The sequence below is a fragment of the Heliangelus exortis genome, chromosome 11 (genome assembly GCF_036169615.1).
Source record: "Heliangelus exortis chromosome 11, bHelExo1.hap1, whole genome shotgun sequence".
In the NCBI taxonomy this organism is placed as follows: Eukaryota; Metazoa; Chordata; class Aves; order Apodiformes; family Trochilidae; genus Heliangelus; species Heliangelus exortis.
Genome location: NC_092432.1, coordinates 8,161,940 through 8,174,642, shown reverse-complemented (window position 1 = coordinate 8,174,642; position 12,703 = coordinate 8,161,940). Strand labels below are relative to the sequence as shown.

At 51.4% G+C, this 12,703-nt stretch overlaps 1 protein-coding gene across 1 annotated transcript; it reads left to right on the top strand.

The window, feature by feature from the left end:
- Positions 1–3,674: 3,674 nt before the first annotated feature.
- Positions 3,675–12,466, top strand: RHCG (Rh family C glycoprotein). Its single transcript, XM_071754338.1, has 10 exons — positions 3,675–4,123; positions 7,387–7,573; positions 8,039–8,189; positions 8,926–9,073; positions 9,511–9,677; positions 10,352–10,489; positions 10,841–10,977; positions 11,503–11,627; positions 11,994–12,067; positions 12,179–12,466. Exons 1-10 carry the CDS (start codon positions 3,913–3,915, stop codon positions 12,242–12,244), a joined length of 1,404 nt encoding a protein of 467 aa, XP_071610439.1. The 5' UTR covers positions 3,675–3,912; the 3' UTR covers positions 12,245–12,466.
- The last annotated feature ends 237 nt before the right edge of the window (positions 12,467–12,703 follow it).

The following is a 12,703-nucleotide window of genomic DNA, read 5'->3' as shown; positions in this document are numbered from 1 at the left end:
GAGCAGGAGAAACCTGGCACCAAGAGCAAGGGAAGGACAAGGTCTCCCTGGGCAGCCTGTGGTCTTGGGGACAAGGGCTGTGGGCCACTCCACATGTGTGGGGGTTGCTCTTGGCATCTCACACTGTTTGTCAATAAATCATTCACCTTTACAAGCCCTGAAGAGCCATCCCAGTCACGTTCCCACTGCCACTGCCCAGCCGCAGGCATCTGTCCCAGCAGCCCACCGAGGACACTTAGCAGAGTGTGACCAAAGCCTGCCTTATCACACTCCACCGGGGACCAGAAACAAACTCAGGGCATGGGGGAGTTTCCCAGAAAAGCCTGGGCAGTTCCCCATGCTGGAACTGCTGCCAGCTGCTCAAGTTCCTGCTTCCTTTCTGCCCAATCCAGTGGATTTGCCCTTGAAGCCCATCCAGCTCTTGGGAAAGCCAGAGATGCTGGCTGAGCCCCGTGGTGATCTTCATGTTTCCCAGGGTGAGAGCCACAGTTGCTCACACCTCTACTTCTTGGGCTTTCCTACAGAAACATTTGCCCTCTCTGCCTGCTCCCCAAGGGCACAGACTTATGTCTCAAACAGAGCCCTTGGCTTCCCTGTGGACAATAATTTACTTGTTTATTAAAGCAGTTTCTTGGGAGGAAGGAGAGGGCACAAGAAAAATAATTTGTAAATTGGGCTCATGTGTGGTTGACACTTTAATCCAAACAGTTGGGGTTTTTCAACTTAAAAAAAGTAGTGCTTTATCTCAACCTTTTACCAACATTTCTCTCTGAGTGATATTTAATGCTAAGGACTGAAAAATAGAGCTGAAAAAACCCAGACCTGAATGATGTTTGCAGGAGAGTAGAGGAGCACGTTGGGAGGGTTGGCTCTGCTTCTGGGATGTTAAAGTCCTCAGAGGTGGCTTTAGCCTGAGTGTAGCATGATAAGGGAGGTCACTGGTGCCTCATGAGGAGGCAAATTCCTTGGCTTCCTGTCCTAATGGAATAGGATTTGATCTGACCCCTCTAGGGTGAGGCTGCCCCAAGGCCTCCAGGCGAGAGGGAGGGATTTCTGTGTACTTTATATTTTGTTTTCACATCTCTGAAGTACTTTTAGTGCTCGTAAAAGTGAGAAACTGGGAGAGACCCAGTTGGGACCAGTACTGTACTACCTTCACCCAGAGCCTTCCCAAGACAACTGAGACCTGACTGATGCCAGCCTGGTTCCACATCTCTAGGGCAGAAGGACAAATGTACCTGCACTTCTCCCCCTACCATCATCCTGACGATATTTTTTTTAAACCTTGCTGCTTTTATGGGTTCTAGACATAACATACCAAGTTCAGTGGAGGAGCAGGCAACCATTGGTTACAGACTACACTGGGCTGGCTCCCACTGGCCTGGAGTTTCCAACTGGGTTTTGAAGCAGGTTGGTATTTGTGACTGGGTCATGGCAAAACCTGCCCCATGTGTCCTACCGTGCAGTTAGGTACCTGGTAGGCTGGATACAAAGGATTTGGCCTAACACACATAGGAAACACTCTGGGGGCCTGTGCTGGCACAGCCCCAACAACCTTTCCAGTGTCACCCTGGCCCCACAAAGGAGCCTGGAGAGAAGCTGGTCCTTTAATGAGCTCTCACAGTGCAGGCAGCCAGTGGAGCATGCCAGCTGAGATGGGACTGCAGTGGGAAAGTGCTGATCTGCAGGTTGATAAGGAAGGGCAGTGCAAGGCAGGGGAGCAAGGTGAGACTATCAGGGCAGCAGAGAAGCCATGAGCTTTTGTCCTCAATCTCCAGACACAGAGGAGAGGGGCTGGAGACAGCAGGTGGGACAGAGCTGCTGTCCCCTGGGCTGGCAAGGGCTTCACGAGCTGCTTTCCTGGGGACTTTGCCATTTCAGTGAGACCACAGATTAGAAAAGCTCAGCAGTTTAGTTTCTTCTGCTAAAGGGTAATCACAGACCATAATTGCTGGTGGCTACGCTACCTTAGTTCCCTTGCATTATAAAATGCTCCTCTGTGCCTCTCTGTTTCCTCTCTCAAGGCTAAGAGCTGCTCTAGGGTAGGGCTGAAGACTGGTCACACCATGTAGCTGGCAGGAAAATACACAGCTATCAACAGTGCTCCTAGCAATTAGGGTTCAGGTGGCATTTAGGGATTTCAGCTTCTTTCTACCTGGAGATCTTTCCTGGTGCAGACATCTGAGACTGCCCTCCAAAAACCGTGTGTAACAAGAGACCCAAAACCATAGTGGGTGGGCCCAGAGCAGCATCACTCCAGGGGGTGCCTGTTCTTAGAACAAGGGCAACATCCACTTGCTTCAGATGTCCCCACCGAGTGGCCCCAGCCCAGCCAAAGCTGGCTGAAGCTCTGCTCCTGCAGGGTGAGGGCCTGCCTCTGCTCTGCTGCCTGCATGGAGCCCAAATGAGGTTGGAGAATGATTTTGTGTGGCCATCACTTTCTTCAAGACCATTCACAGCATTTTTCTGCCATCTGTCATTTGGAGAAGAAAGCAAACAAGAAGAAATGATAAATTCAAATTATTGCCTAATCAACACAGAAATCAGTGCTGCTTGCTCAGCCTGCAGGCCACAATTAGATGCCATCAGCAAATTTGGGCAGCTTCCTTGGGCTGCAGTTTTTCATCTCTTGAAGACTGACAGGCACCTTGGTGATCTACAGGCAGAGGAAGCAGCTGGGATCCATTTGAAGGACTTGCCTGGCTCTTTGGGGAAAGAGCACATGGTTTGAAACTGTAGGGGGAAAAGGAGCATTGTGTTTATGTTTTTTAATTAAAGGAAGCCCTGTACCAGAGAAGGGCACTCTGCAGCACTGGGGTCTCCAGCACCATCTCAGAGTACTGCCCTAGTTCATGCAGCCCCACCCCAGCTTGTCTTGCTGGGTAAATCACCGTGGGAAATGATGGGACATGTGTCACTTGAATGTCCTTATAGATATCTGGCATCCTTGGCAGGGCTGTCACGTGTCTGTGCTTGAGTGCATGATCCTGGCTTTTGGTCTGAAGCATACACCTTCCTCTTCCTTCTGGGATTGCCACTCAGACTGCTTTTCCAAAAGCAAACAGCAGGACCTATGCCCATCCTAGTGATGCAGGATGCTTTGGCAGCAATGTGGGGAGACCCCACCACACATCTTCTGGTCCTCAACCCATTTGTTCTTGGTCAAAGGGAGCAAGCTGCTCTGTTTAGGGATGGGCAGCCCTGGGCAGACCCCTGCTGCAGCAGGGCTATGTCCCTCCATCTCCACACCCGGGAGTAAGGCTTGTGGGAGGAAACAGAGTTGCCCTGCATAGATGGCAAGCCTGTCCCTCCTCACCTCCACCATGGCTCACATGGTGCCCACTGACTGTCAGGATGCAGGCTGCAAAGTGAGGAGCAGGATGGTCTCACCTCAGGACAAAGGGCCCTCCTCGGGCTGCTGCTGAGAGACAGGAGGACAGCTGAGAGCTAAAGCAAGGGGCATCACCCTGCCTTTACCCTCAGTGAAATTTGGGGAAGGGTGGTTGCAGAGCTGGGGGTGTTGGCAAGGACAGCACCCAGCACAGGGAGGGAGGATGCCCAGGGGTGGTAGCCAGAGTACTTTTGCAAGGGGAAGGAAAAGGGTGTGGGGCTGGGCAGAGCAGGGGGCAGGACACACAGACTCCACTCCCATCTCTCAGTGGCCTCCACATCCACTCTTCCCCGGGGAGGCAGAGCTCAGAGGTGCTCAGAGCAGCTGGGAGAAAAGGTGCTGAGCTCTGTCCTTCCTCCCAGAGATGAAGGAGGTTGAGAGAAGTGATCCTGCTTGAAGCTCCAACTCTGAAACGTGATCCTGCTGAGGGCACCTGCCTGGGCTCTTCCTCACCCTCTCTGACCTGTGTATGTGGCCGGCCTTGGCCGGATGGTCTGCCAGGATCCTGGGGATCCCTGTGGATGGAGCGGCCGAGGCACCAGGGGATGGTGAAGAACACATCCATGCGCTGGCGGCTGCCGCTCGTCTGCCTCCTCTGGGAGGTGGCCATGATCGTCCTCTTTGGGGTCTTCGTGCGCTTCAGCCCTGAAGCTGATGCACACTGGGAGAAAGAGAAGCAAGAGATGAACCTGACCAGTGACATGGAGAATGATTTCTACTTCCGATATCCATGTGAGTATTTGGGAAGCCTCCCGAGTATTTGGGAGTATTCCTGGTGCTGGCTGGTCCCCATCTGTCGCATCCCAAGCCATCACACCCAGCCCATCCCAGGGTAAAGGCTGTTGGAGGTCATATCTCCACCAGATGTTGGGTAGTTGGGCTCTTGCCTTGAGGCTGGTCTGGGTACACCAAGAGAAAAGCCTCAGGGCGTCCCCAGTGCTCTTGGGGCTCTGTCAGCAGAGTACCGTGACACCAGTACATGATGTCTTTTTTCCTAGAATAGGGCTGACGTGTTCCCACCACCCTGCAAGTTTTGGCTTGCTGCCTCCTCCCTCAGCTCTGGATCAGAGCAAGCCTTTCTGTGCATACGGAGGAACGGCTGTCAAGATTCTGTGACATCTTCCTCCCCTTCCTACACCCTCCCCCTCACTAGTAAATTACTCTTTAGCTACTGGCATTTTGATGCCGGAGTCCTCCTAACCTGCCAGCTTCACAGGGCTTTTAGGTCTCTGCATTGTAGTGCCAGGGGGATTATTCAGGTGTTTAGAGCCCTTCTGGCCAGGCAGTCCCTTTGGCTGGCTTTGATTTCCAGGGCTGGTCATCTTTGTGAACCATTCAGAACAGGCTGCTTCTGTAGGCAATTGTTTCCAAGGAAGCAACAGGCCTGAGTCATGCATCTATTTAGAACATTTCCATCAAAACACTTGCTAAATCAAAGCAGCTATAGAAACCTGTAGCTGCTGAGGATTAGCTGGTTCAGAAAAGGATTTGCTTACAGAAACCTGGGACTCAGCCAGCCTCTGGGTCAGTGTATGGCCGTGGCTGTGCTGGGCTCTCCCTTCAGGTCTACCCTTGTGACTAAGCCCATAAGGGTTGGCATGAAGCGCCAGCACTGCCTGAGGGCTGCCCCCATCACTGATGTGCTGAGATGACATCAGGAGTCATGAGATGACATGAAATCTCTCCTGCCCTGGTAACCCACCCCTGCTCCACAGCGCCAAACATTCCCCCTCAGATGGCTGCATGGATTTACACAACTAAACCAACCTAAGAGCAACTAGCTAGCTCAGTTTAGCTTTGAATTACAGTTTGGTTTCAGATTTGAGGAAGGGCTCACGTGCCCAAGAGCACAGATGGTTTTTCTCCACTGTCTAATCAGAAATACTCCCTTTCTGCAAAAATGGACAAACAGGGGAAGGTGACCAAGCTCTGGCATATTGATCCCTGTGTCCACCCAGAAGACAGTGTGGTGATTAAATGCCCAATAACCAGTAGATTACTGTGTCTGTGACCACTGCTGTCCGTAGGGGCAGTCTGCAATGGCAATGGGCTAGGAGTAATAGAACTGACACGTCCTCCAAGCCCAGAGATGATTGGGAAGGCAGGCAGAGGGGAGACTATGTAAGATTGTGTCAGTGGTGCCCACTGCCAGGTCCAATTGCTGAGACAATTCCTTCTCATTTTGTATTGCACACTGGTGTTTCCTATGGGTGACATATCTGTTCCCTACAGAAAAGAAATCAGATAGTTTGGCACAGGTAGCATTTCCAAAGCCCAAACACTTCCTCTCAATAGTGATAGCAATTGTCCCCCCAAAAAATCAGGGTCACAAAACCTTTAGGGTATGGCAGCACCAGCGCTGTGTCTGAGTGATACCAATGGTTTTTTTCCCATGGGAAAACAAATTCAAGGGTTAGAAAAGGGCTTTAGACTGGGTGCAGTTTGAAGGAAGACCTCTTCTTCTTCCAGGGTTGGTTCATGGTCCTCCACACAGTGGGGATCCTCTGTTTATGGAGGTCACACTGTATCCAGTTTTCAACTGACTTTTTCAGATGAAAGTGAGAATATATAACACAAGTGGCATCAGATAATTCTATCTGTGTACTGTGCTGCTTACACTGGAGAAGAGGGGTGGGGAGAATAAATACAGCTGAAGAGGGAAAGGCTGTGGGATGGTACAGTAAAACCAGTCAGGAAGACTGGTTCTTAGGACATGCAGAGAAGTGCTTTTGAAGAGACATCTGCTCTACAGTGACAGCTGCAGATCTGGTCTCCTTCCTTTTCTTATGCATGATTTCATAGACATGGGGGGCATTTTTAAAACCCAGCCAATTAACCTGTCCCTGTAACATGGCACAACATTGTTGGAGCCTGCCCCAATGCACGGCCTTAAACAAGCTGCAAGATCTTGTAAAGCACCAAGAGACAAAAGCCAGGGCTCCTGCAGAGCTACACCTCACCTACATTCTCACTCAGCCTTAAGTGCAAGCAGCAGACACAACCCCACTGCTGCTGGATTTCAGCACTGGTTCAGGGTAGAACAGATTCTCAGTCACTGAAGTTCCTTTGTCCTGAGCTTAAGCCTTCTCTGAGGTGCTGGTTACAGTGGCTATAATGGTTTGGGCACTGCTTAATGCAAAACTCATTGGTGTAGCTCCTTCAATGCTGCACTTTTACAGTGTGGGTTTGCTGGTGGGAGTCTCTCATCAGGGGCACACAGCCTGGGGTCTCCTTTCATGGGCAGAGTGGCCCCCAGTGTGCATGGTTCAGTTTGTAAATATGCAGTGTTTCAGCTCACTAAATTGCAAAGAGATGTTTATCTGATAGAAACGTGCAGCATTAAAAAGTACAGCAGGTTTGCTGCACCAAGAAGCCTTTCAAGAGGCTCAAGTAGGTTTCGTTTTTCCCCCAGGGAAGGGCATCTGATAGGCTCAAGTTCACAGGTGTGAGCATTTGTGGGAAGAACTGGGTCTCTCTGGTTTAAGCACTCACAATCTCACAAGTTGGGATCCTGGTCTCAAGGATATTTTGCCACTCATTTCATCTTCATTTAAAAATGTATTTGTAAACTTCCCTTGTTCTGGTACTCTTCTTGCTCTGAGCTGTCACCAAGACCTTACATTGGATGGACCTGCCCAGAATGACCATTCTTATGTTTTCAACAAAATGTCACTTCATGGATTTTCTGAAGTTTTTTTACAAAAGGAGAAAAACTAATCTGAATAGAAAAATGTTCTCCTTTGTACACTCCATTGGTCTCTAGTCTTCTCTTAATAAATGTTTTTTACTTTCAAGGCTGAGCTTTTTAAGCAATAGCCAGTTTCCAAAAGCTGAGCCATTTTCAGACTTCAAATGTGGGGACATGGGAAAATCACACATTTTCTTATGATTTCCACCCCTGCTGCCATTGATGTGGTTACTTTCAGTCCTGATGCTGAACTGCACTTGCAGCCCTGCCTTTCCCACAGAATTGATGGTACTTTCCCTCTGCACAGCTTTCCAGGATGTCCATGTGATGATCTTTGTGGGCTTTGGATTCCTTATGACATTCCTCAAGCGTTATGGATTCGGAGCTGTGGGTTTCAATTTCCTCCTTGCTGCCTTTGGCATCCAGTGGGCTCTCCTGATGCAAGGCTGGTTCCACTCTTTCAAGAGTGGGAAGATCCTCATTGGAGTGGAGAAGTAAGGAGCAGATGGGCTCTGGGATGCCACCTCGTGACAGGGCAGTGGAAGGGCTGGTAAAAGAGCCAAGCAGCTACCAGCACCCGTCCCTCTGTTATGTACAACAAATCTCCAAAATGTTGCCTTCTGTCTGCATACTTTCACTTGCTTTACACCTTTTAGCCCAAAGGTATTTGGCATTATGGTGGGACTGCCCAAAGGAAAATGTGAGACAAACATCACCCCTTAGTTCCAAGCCAAGCACCAGTGCTGAAAACATACATAATCCACATTATTTAAACAATTTTGGGGAAAGCACCTTTCCTGGACCTGTCTAGGTGGGAGGAAGGTCAGTGAGAAATCCAGGGCCGGCTCCTAAATGACCCATTCATCTTCAGGTGGGATCTCTAGAGCTGAGGGTGGGTGAGGGTGAGTTATGGAAGGGTATTTCCTCATTAAACCACAATTATCTTTCCCCTATTTCAGCCTGATCAATGCTGATTTCTGTGTGGGCTCTGTGTGCATTGCCTTTGGGGCCATCCTGGGCAAAAGCAGCCCCATACAGCTCCTTGTCATGACTTTGCTTCAAGTCACACTCTTCTCAGTGAATGAGTACATCCTCCTCAACCTGCTCCACGTAAGGCTTTAGGCAGCACCCACTTGGTTCTGCTCCTTCCCCTTTGCATTTCTCTATTGTCTCCCTTTGCTATAGCTCCACCAAGCCACTGCTTTCATAGATATTTGAAATGCAAGAATTCAGGCAGGAAAAGTAGACAGATGAGAAAAGAGGGGATCAGTGGGGGGTACTTCCCTGAGAAGAGAAATCTCCCAGAGTTTTACACAGAAGCCTGGCAATTCAAGAGCACTGGGTCCCTTCACAGTGGTTACTGAGGCAGACAGGGAGTCTTAGCATAAAGGGACAGTCACTCTCTTTGTGCCTGAGATTTCACTTTCATCTATTTTCTCTGCTGGAATATGGACATTGTAGAAGGAAATCAAATGATGAAGAGGATGAGATACCTGCTGATAGAGTCAGGGTTTTTGCTGCCTAAGAGAGAGCTTGGAGGGCTGGGAAACAAATGAGCTCCCAGAAGAGCCGAGTGCAACCTGGCTACCTCTGCAACCTGCTTGCCATTGGGAAACTCCCCTCTGCTTCAGTGCCTTCCAGGGGCAAGCTAAAAGGAGCAGTATGGCCATGCACAGGACCAAGTGAGCAGGATAGATAGCAAGACCAGAGCATTTTTGTCCCTCCTTTCTGATGACTGAGTGCAAGCTGGTTGGATGGGTGGGCAGACAAGCTGGGCATGATGCAAACCAGATCCAAGGCAAATGGCAATTGCAGAAATGAACATTCTGTTTTCCCGTGGCTGCAGGTTAAGGATGCTGGTGGCTCCATGACTATTCACACCTTTGGAGCCTACTTTGGCCTCACAGTGACACGCATCCTCTACAGACCCAACCTGGAGCGGTGTAAGGACAAGCAGGGCTCTGTGTACCACTCTGACCTCTTTGCTATGATTGGTGAGTCAACTACTGCCTCAGGGGTACTGTTAGATGTGGATCACTGGGATGCAGAGGGATGGTCACTCCTGTGTCTCTGGGAAAACCCATATGAAACCAGGATCTGGGGCTGAGGAGCTCTGTATCCTAGTTTTCCACCTCTCAGAGATACTCTCAGAGATACAGTCCCTTCATCAGTGGCTGGGCTAAGATGATGCCTGGGAAGACAGGGACACAGTTTGGATCCCTCTCTCTGCCAGGCCTTCGTGTTGCTCATGGGGGCAACATGTTGCTTCGTGTATCATGGGGGGCAACAGTTCTGGGGCAGTAGGTCTAGGGAACTGAATTCCACCCTGTGTGGAAATATCTTCTTCAGGTTTTGTTTTGGTTTTTTTTTAATAATCCCTCTATTCTTTCTTTCCCCTCTCTTCTTCTTTCCCTACTCCCCATCCCACCAGGTACCCTGTATCTATGGATGTACTGGCCCAGTTTTAACTCAGCAGTTTCTGACCATGGGGATGCCCAGCACCGGGCTGCCATTAACACATACTGCTCACTGGCTGCTTGTGTCCTCACCACAATGGCCTTTTCCAGCATGCTGCAGAAGAAGGGCAAGCTTGACATGGTAAGCTGGGAGCAGAGAGACCTGTGCTGCCCAGGGACTTACAATGAGGTTGATCTAGGGTCCAGAAAGCCTCTGACACTTGTCCTTTCCTGAACAGATGTTGGGTTTCAAGGTGTCAGTGGTACAACCAGCACTGAGGCAGAAACCCAGAGGCTTTTTGGGAAGCAGATAGGGAGCAAGTCCTGCAGTGCCTGAGGTGCAGGGACTGAATCACAGCAGAGACAGGACTTGCTCTGCCCATGGAGCTACTGATGGTCCTGTTGCAGAGCCATGTTTTGACAGCACTCTTCAGCAAGCTGAGCAGGGTCTGCACGGCAGCTCGTGAGCAACTGGGGGGCTGACTTGTATGTGTTATGTGTGGGTGACATGCCTCTGTGACAGCAGAGCTTGCATGACACATGGGTGAGACAATTTCCATCTCATCACAACTCCCCACCCAGATTTGTGGATGCAAAGAGTGTGTGTGGTACAGGGAGTGGGAGTCTCTGTGCGCCTGCGCTACAGACAGAGGCTGCCTGTTCTTTTCTTGTTTTTCACTGACAAGCAGGAAAACGGGCCCTGCTATTTCCTCTGCAAGCATTTTCAGAGCTGATTCTCCTCCTTGCCATTTGTCCCACCCCTGAGCAATTGCCATCTCCCCAGGGATGGCGAGACAGAGTCCTTAACTTCTGCAGGTCCACATCCAGAATGCAACGCTGGCAGGCGGCGTGGCCGTGGGCACCAGTGCAGAGATGATGCTGCCTCCATATGGCTCCCTCATTGTTGGGTTCATCTGTGGCGTCGTGTCCACAGTGGGGTATGTCTACCTCACGGTGAGTGCTGCTGCTCTCAGGGTCTGCCCACCCTGGTCATCCTAAGGAGACCAGGAATGGATTCACCTCCTTTTAATGGTTCTTGCTTTCCATTGTCCCTTACAGAGATTCCCTTCTGACTCCCATTCATTGCCCCAAAACGCTCAGGAAGGTTCTCCCAGCAGGAGAGTGTTTGGTGGATATGCTGTTATTTTATCGTGGGCTTGGCTCATACCTTTGTCTAAAAGCCTTTAGCTCTTTAATGGGACAGTATCACCCTTCTTTGCTTAACCCAGTCCTCCATGGAAGGAACTAATCCTTTCCAGGGTTATGTTCATGTCCCTGATCTCTCTCTGCCTCCCCTTTCCTCAGCCTTTTTTGGAGTCGAAGTTGCACATCCAGGATACATGTGGCATTCACAACCTCCATGCCATGCCTGGCCTTATTGGGGGCATTGTGGGGGCCATCACTGCAGCTGCAGCCACAGAGGATGTGTATGGAAAGGAAGGGTAAGACAGCTTGAAACTCTTCCATGAGAATAGATTTGACCTGGGGCTCCCTAGGCTGGGAGTGAGGAACAATTAGCAGCCCTTACTAATTATCCAGAATTGCCCGTCACCCCCTCAAAACCATGTGATGGACAGAATGTATTTGTCTTATTAATGTGTAAAAGACTTATCTTGCAGCTGACTTCTGATGGTTTCAAAAAGTGAGCCATAGCCTTGCATCCTGGCATAATTTTGGAGCATGGTGGGTGGGGAAGTGCTTCTCCATTCCTGCATTGTTTGGGGGGTTCAGGTAAGGCTGAAGGTCTGAAACACATAAGAAATGTTTATGTTTTAGACTCTTCCTAGGTAAAAATTTGCCAGGGGCCATAGGAGAGGGAAGTGAGCTGTGTTTTGCATCATTGCAACACTCATCTGGTCCATTGCAGAAGAGGGATAGGGCTCGGGAGGAGTCCCCGAGGGAGCAGGGAGAAGAGCTGGAGAGATTCTCCTGCCAGAAGCAATCCTTGCCATTTCTGACCTCGACAGGTTCATCAAGACCTTTGACTTCACTGGCACATACCAGACACGGACAGCCAGTGTCCAGGGAGGGTTCCAGGCGGCCGGCATTGTGGTGTCTCTGCTGATGGCTTTTGCCGGGGGGGCCCTTGTGGGTAAGCAGGAGGGGGGCATGGAGAGGGAATGATAAAATCGAGGCATCCGCATATCCTGCCCGTGGCTGGATGTGTCCTTCCCACCGGCTTTGCAAGGGTTGCAGCCTCTGCCTTGCTCACATCCCTTGGAACGCACTGCAGCGGGATGGTCCCAAAGCCCACAGGAGCAGGGGAAAACAGGCTGCCGTGTGGGGGGAGCAAACTTCCATGGGTCTGGAGGAAACGGGAACCAGCACCCAGCACCGTGCCAGGGCTGCGTTTGCCCCCTTTGCTGCCGGGATCGGAGGGCTCTGGCCATCCACACCCTGCCTGCATCCCACACGGCATTCCGACCGCCTGACCAGCGCTCTGCCCGCCTACTTCCAGGGGCCATCCTGAAGCTTCCTATCTGGGGCGATGCCGCCGCCGAAAACTGCTTTGAGGACAACGTTTACTGGGAGGTGAGGCGGGGACCGGGCGGGCTGCGAGGCCGAGGCCGCCGGCGGGAGCGGGGTGGGAGGCACAAGATGGCGCTGTGGGCCCGCGGCCTGAGGGGGCTCTGCCGTCCGCAGGTGCCGGAGGATGAGGAGGGTGACGCGTACCACATGCACAACCCCGACAAACCCGCCTCGCCCTGAGCCGCCCGCTGCCCTCCACTGACCTCCGCGGGGGCCGCCGCCTCTTCAGGACCTGCCCGCCCGCCATCTTCCCGCCCACGCCACCACAGGACCCCGGCCCCTGCTCCGGTGAGGTTAGGGACGGTTTTCTCCCCGTGATCGCCGGGCACTCGGCCCAGCCCTTCTCTCCGGCTTTTGTAACGAGCTGTTGTGAATAAAATAAAAAACGTGGTTTTATTTCCAGGCCTGCGCTCCCTTGCGTGAGTAGTGGAGCTGCAGCACTGAGTGGTTCTTGGCTGCTGAGGGTAGAGCAGAGGCAGCGGGGCACGAAGTGAATGTAGGAGCCATGGCGATGTGGGGAGAGCCCAGGCTTAGGACCTGGCACCCTGAGGTACAGCAGCTGGGGGCAGCAGCCAGAACTGCCATGGCTGAGCCCCTCTGGGAAGCACAGACTGGGCTGGTGCTTTTTTTTTTTAGACA

Excerpts from the sequence above, each read along its gene's own strand:
- RHCG (XM_071754338.1), top strand. The coding sequence starts at position 3,913 with ATGGAGCGGCCGAGGCACCAGGGGATGGTGAAGAACACATCCATGCGC. Across the intron at positions 9,074-9,510 it reads TGACCTCTTTGCTATGATTG|GTACCCTGTATCTATGGATG; the intron begins GTGAGTCAACTA and ends CCATCCCACCAG. Across the intron at positions 9,678-10,351 it reads AGAAGGGCAAGCTTGACATG|GTCCACATCCAGAATGCAAC; the intron begins GTAAGCTGGGAG and ends TAACTTCTGCAG.